The sequence below is a fragment of the Mytilus californianus genome, unplaced genomic scaffold, assembly GCF_021869535.1.
Source record: "Mytilus californianus isolate M0D057914Y unplaced genomic scaffold, xbMytCali1.0.p SCAF_3, whole genome shotgun sequence".
Lineage (NCBI taxonomy): Eukaryota > Metazoa > Mollusca > Bivalvia > Mytilida > Mytilidae > Mytilus > Mytilus californianus.
The window spans coordinates 63,195,275-63,209,374 of record NW_026262679.1 but is presented as its reverse complement, the minus strand read 5'-3'; the positions used below and the strand labels follow the sequence as shown (position 1 = coordinate 63,209,374).

At 31.4% G+C, this 14,100-nt stretch overlaps 2 protein-coding genes across 3 annotated transcripts in view; both read left to right on the top strand.

The window, feature by feature from the left end:
- Positions 1-13,038, top strand: part of LOC127733126 (TNFAIP3-interacting protein 2-like) — a 205,881-nt gene extending 192,843 nt beyond the window's left edge. Inside the window, exon 8 of the mRNA XM_052242436.1 lies at positions 9,766-13,038. The gene's annotated coding sequence lies outside the window, so the exon portion shown is untranslated. The remainder of the gene's footprint in view (positions 1-9,765) is intronic.
- LOC127733118 (protein FAM184A-like) overlaps positions 1-13,038 on the top strand; it is a 31,358-nt gene extending 18,320 nt beyond the window's left edge. For both annotated transcript variants that reach the window (XM_052242414.1, XM_052242416.1), the window contains 4 exons: positions 1,175-1,321; positions 3,115-3,232; positions 3,997-4,104; positions 5,921-13,038. In XM_052242414.1, the coding sequence (XP_052098374.1) occupies positions 1,175-1,321; positions 3,115-3,232; positions 3,997-4,104; positions 5,921-6,085 (538 nt within the window). In that variant the 3' untranslated portion in view covers positions 6,086-13,038. The remainder of the gene's footprint in view (positions 1-1,174; positions 1,322-3,114; positions 3,233-3,996; positions 4,105-5,920) is intronic.
- Positions 13,039-14,100: the final 1,062 nt, after the last annotated feature.

Sequence of the window (14,100 nt, the reverse complement as noted above, 5' to 3'; positions counted from 1 at the left end):
ATAAAGTAATAATAATACAAGTGCAGAGGAAATGCCAGAAACGTCCTCTAATACGGAACGTCTGGAATAAGTATGGTATCGACGAAGACCCAAATTTAATGTAAAAAAAAAACATGAACATGAACAAGGGAACAGTACAAGTTTTAACATTGTAAATAAAGGTTATCGTAAATATTGCCCGGTTTGGAAGAAGTTATTGTATATTCATTGAAATTGAAATTACAAAATCACAGGAACAATATCCATGATATTAATTAGAATCATACTTGTAAGTACAGTGAAATATACACTTTTTTTTATTTTTTTTTTTATTGTAAATGAATATCCCTCTCATTTGACAACATGGCCCATTAATTCAGAAAATGGCTCATTGAATTTATTTTTGGGGGGCCCTGGGCCCAAAGAGAAAAAATCCTTCCAGATCACTGTACTGGCTCATCAATATTCACATTTAGAAATTTCTATTTTAAGAAATATTGGAAGGAATAATTTGTTACTTATTAACAAATGTTGAAAATCTGTTAATCAGCTGAATTGTATAGATATTTGACATCTTCTGTTTGTTTTAATAATTGCAGCTTTTTAAAATTGTGTTTGGTAAATTAGGTAGTTCTTAATTTCATTTCTTTAATTTAATTCTAACCAATTTGAAGATAACGCTATAATAAAAAAACAGCATTATTTATTATGCTTGCATTGAAAATGACCGCCAAGATAAACTAAAAAATTCTACAATCTGCATCATAATCTTTGTTTAAAAAAGAGAAAAACAGTGAAAAATTCTTCCTGTCTTTTGCAACTAAACAGTTTGAGGTCATAAGTATGAATATGGTGTCAAACATAAACATCAGAATTTTTCAAGCTTTTTTGACTGCTTAAGAATGACATCAAGTTTGTAAAAAAGAAATTTTAGGTGAAACATGAGTGTTATGTTTGTCATTAAAGAAATCACAAATCATCATTGCCACAAGGATGAAGTATTCTGTTACAGGCCATAACTGTAAGAGAAACTTTATGCCATCAAAACATGAATAAAAACAATGTTGTTGAATTCACAGATTTTCCAGGGTGAATTCTAAATATACAGTTATAATTAATCTAAGTAATAAGCTATGAAAGGCAAATTTTCTGTGATAGAACAATAGTCATTAATAATTCTGTACATTTTAAACAGGAAAAAAGAAGAGGTTATGACAAAACAGTTTAAGAATGATTTAGAAAATGTGAAAACTGACCACAACAAGGAGATAGAACAAATGATGGAAGATTTTACTGAAGCTCAAGAAATACTCAAAGATAAAATCTCAGAAACTCAGATAGCGTAAGTATGGAAGGCTCTTCTGTATTTAGACTAAAAAATTTAAAATATTGAAAATTGGTAAAATTGTCTTGTAGGCACTATAGTACTTTCTTTGTTTATATCTATTCTTATCAAAAACTTATACATATAAAAACAAGGAGATGTGGTATGATTGCAAATGAGACAACTATCAAATGCAGTGGATGTAAGCAAATATAGGCCACCGTATGGCCTTCAACAACGAGAAAAAACCCATACTGTATAGTCTGCTATAAAAGGCCCAGACACTTTATATATATACTATCTCTCACTTGAATTTGAAAATAATGTTGGTGAAAATTTTTTTGGAAAACCTAAGAAAATTTCAAGAACTTGCCATGTACAAGTTTTTACAAGCTTTATCTTGACCAAATTAAAAAAGAGTGCCAATCATTTTTTTTGTAGGAGCTACTGCAGGAATAATCTTTAGACTGCCTTGTTATCATTCTTCCTTATAGGAAACATATTTGACCCTCATGTACATTTTTTTTTAAACAACAGAATACTATTGTTCACTATAAACAGTGATCTGGAAGGATTTTTTCTCTATGGGCCCAGGGCCCCCCAAAAATAAATTCAATGGGCCATTTTTAGAATTAATGGGCCATGTTGTCAAATGAGTGGGCCATTCGTTTACAATAAAAAATAAATAAAAAAGTGTATATTTCACTGTACTTACAAGTGTGATCCTAATTAATATCATGGATATTGTTCCTGTGATTTTGTAATTTCAATTTCAATGAATATACAATAACTTCTTCCAAACCGGGCAATATTTACGATAACCTTTATTTACAATGTTAAAACTGGTACTGTTCCCTTGAATTGTTCATGTTCATGGTTTTTTTTTCATTAAATTTGGGTCTTCGTCGATACCATACTTACTCCAAACGTTCCGTATTAGAGGACGTTTCTGGCATTTCCTCTGCATTTGTATTATTATTACTTCATCACGATGACAAGAATAACAGTAGAGAGCAACGTTAATTGATAAGACACAACAACAATTCGATGAAGGCATGTTTATAAAATGTCAAAACGAGCCAAAGACCAAAAATATTGACAAAGACAGTTAAGCCCCTTTTATGGAGACAAATACTATGCTATTCATAAAAAGGCTTTTGGATTTTTCAATCGAAATAATAGCAAGCTTACTTAAAAGATTATAATTAGAGAAGAATTCTCGCCTGTACTAGCCAATTTTCACAAATTTAAAGTTGTTTATAAAAAATTATATCATGAATGATGGTTAATTACGTTTTTTGGGTAATCAGTCATACCGCATGTTGCTATTATTACCATAGGAAAACACCCGAGACGTCCCAAAATTATATAGGTGCTCCTATCATTGGAGTAAACACTACACAGTTGTGTACTCACATATGGCGACACGAAATACGATCGGAAATCCATTTGACGATATCTCAACGTTTCAAAACGAAGTGAAAAATATCATGCGCCACGCGGGCGCTTACATTTGTCACTCTATGCGCCATTTCTGGTCGATAAGCGCAATTGGCGCAAGGCGCACGTCCTTCCCGATCACTGTATAAAAACCTATTCCATAAATTTAGATTTTATCAATGATTTAAGGTTTTTGTGTGACTTTCATATCCTTAGTCATTGTTGAGAGTTGTAAGGGAGTTACACTTCTTGTAAAGGTTGGTGGCATCAGGCTTGTGGCATGCATGTGGCATTCTTGTCTGATTTTATTGCTAATTCAAATTATTTTGAAATATTTTCTGTAAACTTGAAGGTTTATATATTTTTTTCAGTTTACAAGAAGCCTCAGAGAGGTATCGTAATAGGGAATCCAGACCAGAGGATCTAGAATTGATAGAACAACTAAGACATTCAATCATTGAAAAAGAACAGAGAATGAAACAATTAATTGTAAGTTTTAAGTAATTGGATAATACATCAAAACGATAACAGGAATAACCAAACATATTTGAGAGTACAACAGACCACAGCGACATCCAATTCATCTGAAAAAATAGATATACAACATAGACAAAAAAGCATTGAATAACACATGGTCAAGGTAGCCTGACATTGTACAGGCTAAAGGTGGTGTGGTTAAACCAGTTAAATGTACACACAAACCACCCACTTTGCCTTTCAAGACCCTGTGTTATAAAAGTGAAACTCATCAAAAACCTGCACAGTCCAGCTATCAACAGGATGACCACCAACTTGAACATGAAAATAAAAGTTAGGACATGATTTTTTTATTGATTTTTGGTGTTTTAATGCCACTTTTAAGCACCGCTTTTGGGCTATTTCGTGGCGGCCAGTTTTTATTGGTGGAGGAAGCCGGAGAAAACCACCGACCTTCGATAGGAAAATTGACAATCCTAGTCAATTAAGATTGGAGTCGAGTACAAATACAGGAAGCTAGTTAAGGTAGCCACAGCATTTAGCACCATAACAAGAACAACTATATCTGATGTCTGCTTTCTTTGCACTGTCAATATTTCAAATTAGTGAACCATAAAAAATAGGTCATGTGGTCATGATTTTCATCTATGTTGAAACTAAACATGTTTTACTTGTATTGAAAATGTGTATTATTAAATCCTTAACGAGATATAACAGACACAACACTGCATATATTTTAACAAAAATTGCCTGACTTATTTTTTCTTTTATATCAGGATGAGAAACGGTATTACCAAATGGAACTAGTCAACAGAGAAACCAATTTCAACAAAGTATTTAACACAGCTCCCAATGTAGGGGTCATGAACCCGTTGCAACAAAAGGTAAGCTATTGTTATTACTGCAGTTTTACCATTTTATGTAGAATTATGGAACCCCCCCCCCCCCCCCCACCACCAATATACTTTTGAGTAATTTTACATACATCAAATGGATATACAGTTATAAATGACACATGTCCGAAAAGACAAATCAGGTGAGGAAAATATAGTGAATATAACATATGGACAAACTAATGATGAGATTTTTTTTTCAAAAGTTTTTGTTTTTAATAAATGTAAAATTTTCTGTACTTTCTTGTATGTGTTCCTCAGATGATTTTGACCTCCTTTTTGTGCCCTGCATACAATATTAGGGGGCATAAGCTTTTCCAGTTTGAGTCTATTTGTTGTCCTTTGTAAGGTTGAAGATATGGTTTAATGTTTTACTTTCAGTTGGAGTCATATCAGCTTGAAACTTCGTACTCTTGAAGTTGTGGTCACATCAGCTTGAAACTTCGTACTCTTGAAGTTGTGGTCACATCAGCTTGAAACTTCGTACTCTTAAAGTTGTGGTCATATCAGCTTGAAACTTCGTACTCTTGAAGTTGTGGTCACATCAGCTTGAAACTTCGTACTCTTGAAGTTGTGGTCTCATCAGCTTGAGACTTCGTACTCTTGAAGTTGTGGTCTCATCAGCTTGAGACTTCGTACTCTTGAAGTTGTGGTCTCATCAGCTTGAAACTTCGTACTCTTAAGTTGTGGTCACATCAGCTTGAAACTTCGTACTCTTGAAGTTGTGGTCTCATCAGCTTGAGACTTCGTACTCTTGAAGTTGTGGTCTCATCAGCTTGAAACTTCGTACTCTTAAGTTGTGGTCACATCAGCTTGAAACTTCGTACTCTTTAAGTTGTGGTCACATCAGCTTGAAACTTCGTACTCTTGAAGATGTGGTCACATCAGCTTGAAACTTCGTACTCTTAAAGTTGTGGTCATATCAGCTTGAAACTTCGTACTCTTGAAGTTGTGGTCACATCAGCTTGAAACTTCGTACTCTTGAAGATGTGGTCACATCAGCTTGAAACTTCGTACTCTTAAAGTTGTGGTCATATCAGCTTGAAACTTCGTACTCTTGAAGTTGTGGTCACATCAGCTTGAAACTTCGCACTCTTGAAGTTGTGGTCTCATCAGCTTGAGACTTTGTACTCTTGAAGTTGTGGTCTCATCAGCTTGAAACTTCGTACTCTTAAGTTGTGGTCACATCAGCTTGAAACTTTGTACTCTTGAAGTTGTGGTCATATCAGCTTGAAACTTCGTACTCTTGAAGTTGTGGTCACATCAGCTTGAAACTTTGTAAATCTTGAAGTTGTGGTCACATCAGCTTGAAACTTCGTACTCTTGAAGTTGTGGTCACATCAGCTTGAAACTTCGTACTCTTGAAGTTGTGGTCACATCAACTTGAAACTTTGTATTACCCATGTTCATCATGATGTGAACCTTTTAGAATATTTGCCACAGTAGGGTTTTAAAAAACTCCATCATTGATACTAGGCTCATAATTAATAGACATGTGTTTACTCTGCATAAGACTCATCAGTGGTGCTAAAAAAAAAAAAATTTGACCCTGATTTCGCAATTCACTGAACATGGAAATGTGATAGTATAAGCAGGAATGGCATCCAACGTACAAATATGCGTGTTTCATCATATTTTAGATTTATATCAGACACTTCAAATTGGTATTCAGTCTCTCAGTATTTTATGCTTAGTAGTAACTGAAATAAAGCTGTTGTCTCTTCAGCTCATTAAAAAAAGGTTTGATATTTACTGAGCAGCTAATTCTTTAATCACTTATCATCTTCATCTTTTTCTTTTATTTCAGAAACCAAAGAAAGGGGAAAAGAATCTCCCAATGAAACATTCAAGTTCGCCAAATCTGAATGGCAGTCACCAAAAACTGGATCCATTACCAAACTCTCCTTTACACAATGGCAATTTAAATCCATCACGGCCGTTACCGAGTTTTACGAAAAAATTTGTGAAATGATAGGATATTGTTACTATTGATTAACATAATGTGTATGCCATGCTAGCCAAGTTCTCTGGAAAGTGACATCAAAGTGTATTTTATATAAATGTGTGATATAAGTAATCAATACAGATGCCTTTTATATTTGCTAGCCAAGTTAAATTTATATAAAACTGTTGATAATTCAACTTGCTGTGTAATTCAGAAAATTATCACTAGATACTGTATAATTGTACAGAATAATGCAGTAGTATGTGGCAAAAAATAAACAGATGGAAATTTGGTTCCAAACTTTCTTTGAATAAATATATAATGCAAAGGACAATAACTTTTTACAGGGTTTTAAAATATATTGGTCAGAACTGTATCCTTTTGATTTCACAAATTTTAAAAAGAAATTCAGTTTTGAAATATGTGTGTATGTAAATCAAGCATAAAAATGACAACAATCATTAATAAAAAAAATTGGAACCACTATTCTAAAATTTAATATCAGAGATTTTGACTTTTATGTATGAATTATTTATGACTGTTAGCAGTTACATGGCAAATTCTTGTCTGACAATTTTATAAATCTAGATCAAATAAAGAGTGAAAATTTTCTATAATACAATACATTTCATCACTCAGGTCCTAAATTATTTTATAGATGTTTATATTATTACATGAATATTTTAAGTGCTAATGTAATTTCCATGTTATTCTGTTTTCTCCATTATTTGCCTTTAGTTAATTTCTCACTGGATTTGCAAAATACATGTCATTATTAAGCAGATAAGATATGTTTAGATATTGTAAACTTGTATGTTATAACAGTATATAAAAACTCCTTCAAAATCATTCTTATATGGGGCTGTGATAGCATTTAGGTTGTATTATTATGATAAAGTTGTAGAGTTTATACACAATTTTTATATTCAATTAAGCGTAACTGTGATACTTTTTGATGTACATGTATAGTTTATTTGCTATTTATATGTTTTATTATCTACTGTGCAAGAAGTTTGATTCATGTAGTAACAATGTTTGTGGATTTCTTGCTATTTCTTTATATACTTTATAGTTTACCTTGGTTTATATACTTTATAGTATAATTTGGTTTTTATTCAAGAAATGTATCAAATTAATTAAGCTACATCGCAACCCTGTTTCACAAAAGATGAACCATATTGTTATCTAAGTGTGTATATTATTTTAACACTTATTAAAACTACTTATTACTTAATACTATTAAATATTGTAGCATTGATTTGTTATGAGCAAAGTTTGAAACCAAGATTTAAGAAAATTCACGAAGCAATGATTATCATCCACTTGGATTGAATATCTTTAGAGATGATAGATATCATGTCGTTCAACATTTGAAACAATTGTTTGTCATCTTTTAATACATTTTTGAATTAAGGATGTATAAGTCGTGCAACTTTTACTATAAATCTCACATTTTTCACTGCAGACAACTCTTTAAGTAATAAGGGAAAATTGTATACATATATGTAGATAAAGGATTAGTTGGTAATACAGTCAAAGATGTAGATGTAGAGACATGAATAGAATTGTTTCTTTAATTGGAAAGTAATATATTTTGTTGTTGAGATTTAATTTATTTTACTTCTTGTATAAAATAACGAGACATGGTATGGTATGATTGCCAATTTTTGTATGTAATTGTTTTGTACAATATATTGTCCTTTTGTTTCTGCATTTAGTATTTTAGCAACAATATTGACAATCCTTGGGGAAAAAAAAGAATATTCTTTATTGTTCAAAATCATACTATAGGGAAGCTGAAATTGGCCATTCCCAAAGTAAAAAGAATGGGGCATTTGAAATAGAAATATTAGAAATGTTATGAAGTCATTGGTTTAAGATACTTTTTTAATATTTTCTGACATGCTTACTTGTCTCTGTTATGATGTAAGCTTTTATAGAGATACTGTTTGTCTGTACTCAAAAGTGCCTAAAACAGGGAATTCCTTTTTGTATATATCAGTATTATTTGATTTGTTTTTGGTATTGGGGGTTTCTAGACATCAATCTGACCCAATCTTACAAGTGTCTTCTTAAGTTGAAATGAATGTGTATAATATCATAACTTAAATTAGCTATTTTTTAAAGAATGAGATTAATTGTTTCTGTCTTTGGTCATGAAAATGAATGAGAAGTATTATGTGTATCTATTATTTATTGAGTTGGACATGTTAAAATGGCTTACACACCAGGATCCTTTTTATACACTAATAAAAAAAATTGATGAATAATGATTGGAAAAAAGAGATGTTTTCCTTGATATTTTGTGTTGGCCCAAAATTTTATTAATGTTTTGATAAATTAAAAGAACACAGATGTTTGCCTTGATTTTTGTACTGGTCATATAAGTTAATGACTATCTTTTTTTGATATCTTGTACAGGTCAAATAATTTAGTAATGATTTATGAAAAGACCAGATATTTTTAGCTCACCTTTCCAATGGAAATATTAGCTTTTGCCATCACTTGGTGTCCGTCCAGTGTAAACTATTTCAAACATCTTCTCGGAAACTAGTGAACCAATTCCAACCAAACTTAAGCTGAATGATCCTTAGGGTATTTAGAATAAAGTTTGTGTTTTATTTTCTGTTTCGTCAAAAAAAATGGCTGCCATGGCTATAAATAGAACATAGGGGTTATATCTCAAAAACTAAAGTATTTAGAGCAAATCTGACATGGGGGTAAAAATGTTCATTAGGTCAAGATCTTTCAGCTCTGAAATTTTTAGATGAATCTAACAACCTATTGTTGGGTTGCTGCCACTAAATTGATAATTTTAAGGAAATTTTGCAGTTTTTGGTTATTATCTTCAATATTATTATAGATAAAGATAAACTGTAAACAGCAAAAATTTTGAGCAAAGTAAGTTTATATGACCAAAATTGTCAATTGACGCCTTAAGGAGTTATTGCCCTTTAAGGACAATTTTACACAATTTGTTTATCATGTTTTCTAACTTTAAAAAATCTTCTTCTCTGAAATTACTGAACCAAATTAAACCAAACTTAAGCTGAATGATTCTTAGGTTATCTAGAATAAAGTTTGTGTTTTATTTTCTGTTTCCTCAGAAAACATGGCCACCATGGCTAAAAATAGAACATAGGGTAAAATGCAGTTTTTGACTTGAATCTCAAAAACTAAGCATTTAGAGCAAATCAGACAAGAAGTTAAAAGTATTCATTAGGTCAAGATCTACCTGCCCTGAAATTATCAGCAAAATCGGGTATCTGATTTTTAGGTTATTGCCCCAGAATTTATGTTTTTAAGGAAATTTTGCAGTTTTTATACGACCGCAAAAAATTTTGCGGTCGTATATTGGTATGACGTTGGCGTCACCGTCGTCCGAAGACACATTGGTTTTCGCACAATAACTTTAGTTTAAGTGAATGGATCTCTATGAAATTTTACCATAAGGTTCAATACCACAAAAGGAAGGTTGGGATTGATTTTGGGGGTTATGGTACCAACAGTTAAAGAATAAGGGGCCAAAAAGAGGCCAAAAATAAGCATTTTTGTAGTTTCCAGACAATAACTTGTGGAACGGTGTATGGATTTCTCTGAAATTATACCACAAGTTTCCATACCACAAAGGGATGGTTAGGATTTGCTTTGGGGGGTTATGGCTCAAACTGTTTAGGAATTAGGGGAAAAAAAGGAGGAAAAACAAGGGTGTCCTGGTTAATGGACAAATACTTTAGTACAAAACATAATTTAAAGCAGTGTAAGGGAGGTAATTCAAATACATCATAGTGTATTGCACAAAAGCAAAAAAAAAGGGGGGATAATTTTTTTTTTTTTTTTTGTGGGGGGAGGGGGGATCAATTCGCAAAAGCAAAGTGTATTGCACAAAAGCAGAAAATTGAATATAAATTCAAATCATATAACCAATTCTAAGTTCTTTGACTACAGTTATTCTGTGTCAGAAACCTTTTATGTGTCAAATATTTAATTACAATCCAAATTCAGACCTGTTTCAAGCGCGAATATTGCGTCCATTTTTGCCCCAACTGTTAAGGGTTGGACCTCTGCGGTCGTATACAGATTGCTTACTTTAAAAAATCTTCTCTTTGAAACTGCTGAATCAATTTCAGCCAAACTTGGGCTGAATGAGTTTCAGAGTATCTAGTATAAATTTTGTATTTTATTTCCTTGTATGTCAAGAAACAGCCACTATGACTAAAATGGAACATAGGGGTAAAATGCATTTTTTTGCTTTTGAAGAAAATATGACAGATACAAAGAACATTTAAATGGCATTTTTAAGCCACTCATTAATATATATTGAAAAGCAAAAATAATCATTGATGAAAGATTTAAGCAAAAAATTATAGGTGAGCGATTCAGGCTCTCGAGAGCCTCTTGTTTGTTTTTCTCTTAATATTTTGTACTGTTTCAGTTCTTTTTGTACATCACTGTTATATTTATGATTGATTTTAGTCTGTGATATGCAACTAATTTGGGTTCAGTCTTGCCATTCTGTTTCAACTAACATCTTTGTTTTATTTTTGAAATAACATATGGAAACTTTGAACTACTTATGTTTAACTCAACTGTGTTAGTGCTAACATTGGAGCTTTATTTTAATTGTATATATATGAGCATTTCTAAAAGTCTCCTATTTATTCCTTTTTTGTACAAATTCCAAAATAATAGAATCCAAATGAATTGTTTCGTCGTAAATGTAAAGAACTTAGTGTTATTTTCTGCTCAAGATTTTTTCTATACTTAACTCTTAAAAAAATGTATGTAGTTGCATCCATTTATGTCATTAAACAGAAAAAGTTTTCCCGTAGACCATAATGTTTTAGCCAGTTAGTTCAAGAAATCACAGGTCTTTCTGTATGAAAATGTAACCCAAGTGTAGTCTTTGTGAGAAGTTGATTTGTTCTTTAAATAGAACATACACTAATCAGTACGAGTCTGTTGGTGATATATATTCATTAGTCTTAGGTTTGGATTCTATTGAGACTTATAATTTATTGCATGTAGATCTTTGTTTAAAAACTATTAAAAACAGTTAATTTGTGATATGTTAATTTACACTCATTGCCAGAAAGGATCAAAAGAGAAGGTACATTTTGTGGCCTATTTATCACTGTATATTCACCAAAAATAAAAAATTGTATGAATCAAATTCTTTAATCTTCAAAAGGGAAATTTTGGATATTTGCAAAGCATTGAAGACAAATTTTGCTTTATGTCATAAAAGTGACGCCATAAGGGAGATTTTCAGGTAAATTGCAAAAATTGACTAATTTCAGAAACATTTTGGCTAAATTAATGAAATGAAATTCTCCAAAAATTACTTTTTTGCAATTGAATAAGATAAACACAAGGTGTACTGACGGCTGTATATATATCTTTTTGTGGGATGGTTGTGCTCTATTCCTGAGCATCTGCAAGTCAAATAGTCACAATTGTGCTTGATACCTGTGATTTGAGGTAAAATTTTGCTCAAAATCGTACCGCCACCTTTAGGAAATATCATATTCATATGTATTTAATAAATCTTGGGTTATGGTATTAACCAATCTATGAATAACATATACCAGTATTAATGACTGCTGTAACTAAACATTAGTTAATTTAGAAATAAGGAGGTTTATTTAAAGCATACTTTGGCTCCTTAAATAAAGTTGTACAAAATAAAATGAATTTGTATATCAAAATGTTAGTGCTAAGTCTTTACTTCAAGGTCTTTCAGAGATAATAAATATTCACTAAGATTTCAAATGTGAAAGATGGCATAGATTTATTTTTTTGCTTAGTTTTGACATGTTTTTGTTAATACTTGAAAAAAATAGAGCAGGTTAAAATTTAGATATTTACGGGAGAGTAGTGGTTGACAAACACTGATAAATTATCTTGTTGATTTTTAGCTGTGATATTAAGTGGTTTTAATTTACCTTTTACAACAGAACAATATATAATCTACAGTCAATTGCATTGTATATGGTTGTTAACCCTTTCCCCATAATGACACATTTTGATGCCTACCCCTTTCCTCCATGATGACGCCTTTTGACACAGTCCCCCTTTTACTCCATAATGATGCCTTTTAAATCCTCTATGTGGTACCTCAGTTAAAGCATTTTGCATTAATAAATCTGTAGTAGACTTTATCACATTTGTATCCAATATAAAAGGTATAAACTTGGGAATACCTGACGTGAGTTTAGATGACAAAATAATCTATTTCTTCATGCATTATTAATTTAAACTTGATGATTTTACTTTCAATCACTTTCACCATGATTTCCTTTCATTACAGTTAGCTTATTTCCAATATTTCATAAATAAATATCCTATGCAAAATAGATTAATGCAAGAAAACAAATTCATCATGGAGGAAAGAGTTTACATATTAAATTATAAAATTCCTTAATGTAAAAATAAAATTTAAATTGCAAACGAAAATACATAATTTAATGATATTTAGTAACAAGAGCATTGTTTAATGGTGTCTTCATTTATAATTTACCAGAATTCGTCCAAATATTATTGTATTGTATTTATATACCATTTCAGTTTTTGTATTGATTGGTAGTTAATGCTATCTCATCTGCAGGGTTTCTCCTATACTGAGGTCAGAATGATGCTGATTTTTTTTAAAATTTTATCTGGATCAAGAGCAAGAAATGTAAAAGGATCTTGCTTTGGTATTGTGTGGTATTAGTTATAAAAAAAATTAAAATTCAGTTGCAAATTAAACAGTTTTTGTTTGTTGATTTTTTCATGAGATGAAAATTTCATATTGATTTAGTTTGACCACATATATATAAACCTTTCTAAAGTTTCTAAGTCATTTGTTAATTTTTTATTTTTTTTTACCTGTTGTATGATTTAACACATAACATAATGTTGAGTTGTGGCTAAGTTTATTTGTATGTAAGTTTTTATAGTTGAAATGGCTATAAATAAATACAAACTATCAAATTTGTCATGGTTGTACTTCTTTATATGACCAAAAACTGGCTGTTTTAAATGGACAAGTATAAGTAAATCCCCATCAACCTTTGATCAACAAGGGACTGATTGAAAGATTTCATATGTACTTTATTTTAAAAAGAAATTCTCTGTTTCAACTTTGAAGAAACGCTTGTTCCATATATATTTAATTTGATACAAAGTAACTTTGACAGGGTTCCAGGGTTAATTGAAAGTAAGTAAATGTTTTGCCAAACAAAAACAGAGATCAGTTGCTATGTCTTGACATAAATGCATGAAAAAAACTCATCAAAGAGACCAGGCTTATGATTTTGTATGCCAGATGCGTGTTTTGTCTACAAAAGACTCATCAGTTATGCTCAATTGAAATCATATAGCTAATACTCTAACTCCTAAATTATGAGAGCTATGGGGGGAACCAGCAAATACCAATTTTTATGCCCCTTGAAAAAATTTCTAGAGCATATATTCATCACTTTGTCCTTCCTAAACAAATGGTTTCCAAATGGTGACTTGAGTTTCCCTTACTTGATTAAAATGAAACCTATACAGATGGAAGTCAAATAGAAGGGGAAAAGGGTATTGTTTTTGTGCAAACGGTCAAAAACAAAGGAGTTCGGGTGACATATTGTTATTCAACGTTTCTTTTTTTCTTATTATTTTTATTATGGCATCCTCAAAGGAGTTGGGGTGACATATTGTTATTCTACATTTCTTTTTTTCTTATTATGGCACCCTCAACGGAGTTCACTTGACATATTGTTATTCTACGTTTCTTTTTATGTCACCCGATCGACAATGTCGGGTGACATATTGCTTTTCCTCTGTTTCTTTTTCCCTATTATTATGGCACCCTCAACGGAGTTGGGGTGACATATTGTTATTCCACGTTTCTTTTTTTCATATTATTATTATGGCACCCTCAACGGAGTTGTGGTGACATATTGTTATTCTACGTTTCTTTTTTTTCTTATTATGTCACCAGATTGACAATGTCGGGTGACATATTGCTTTTCCTCTGTTTCTTTTTCCCTATTATTATGTCACCTGATCGA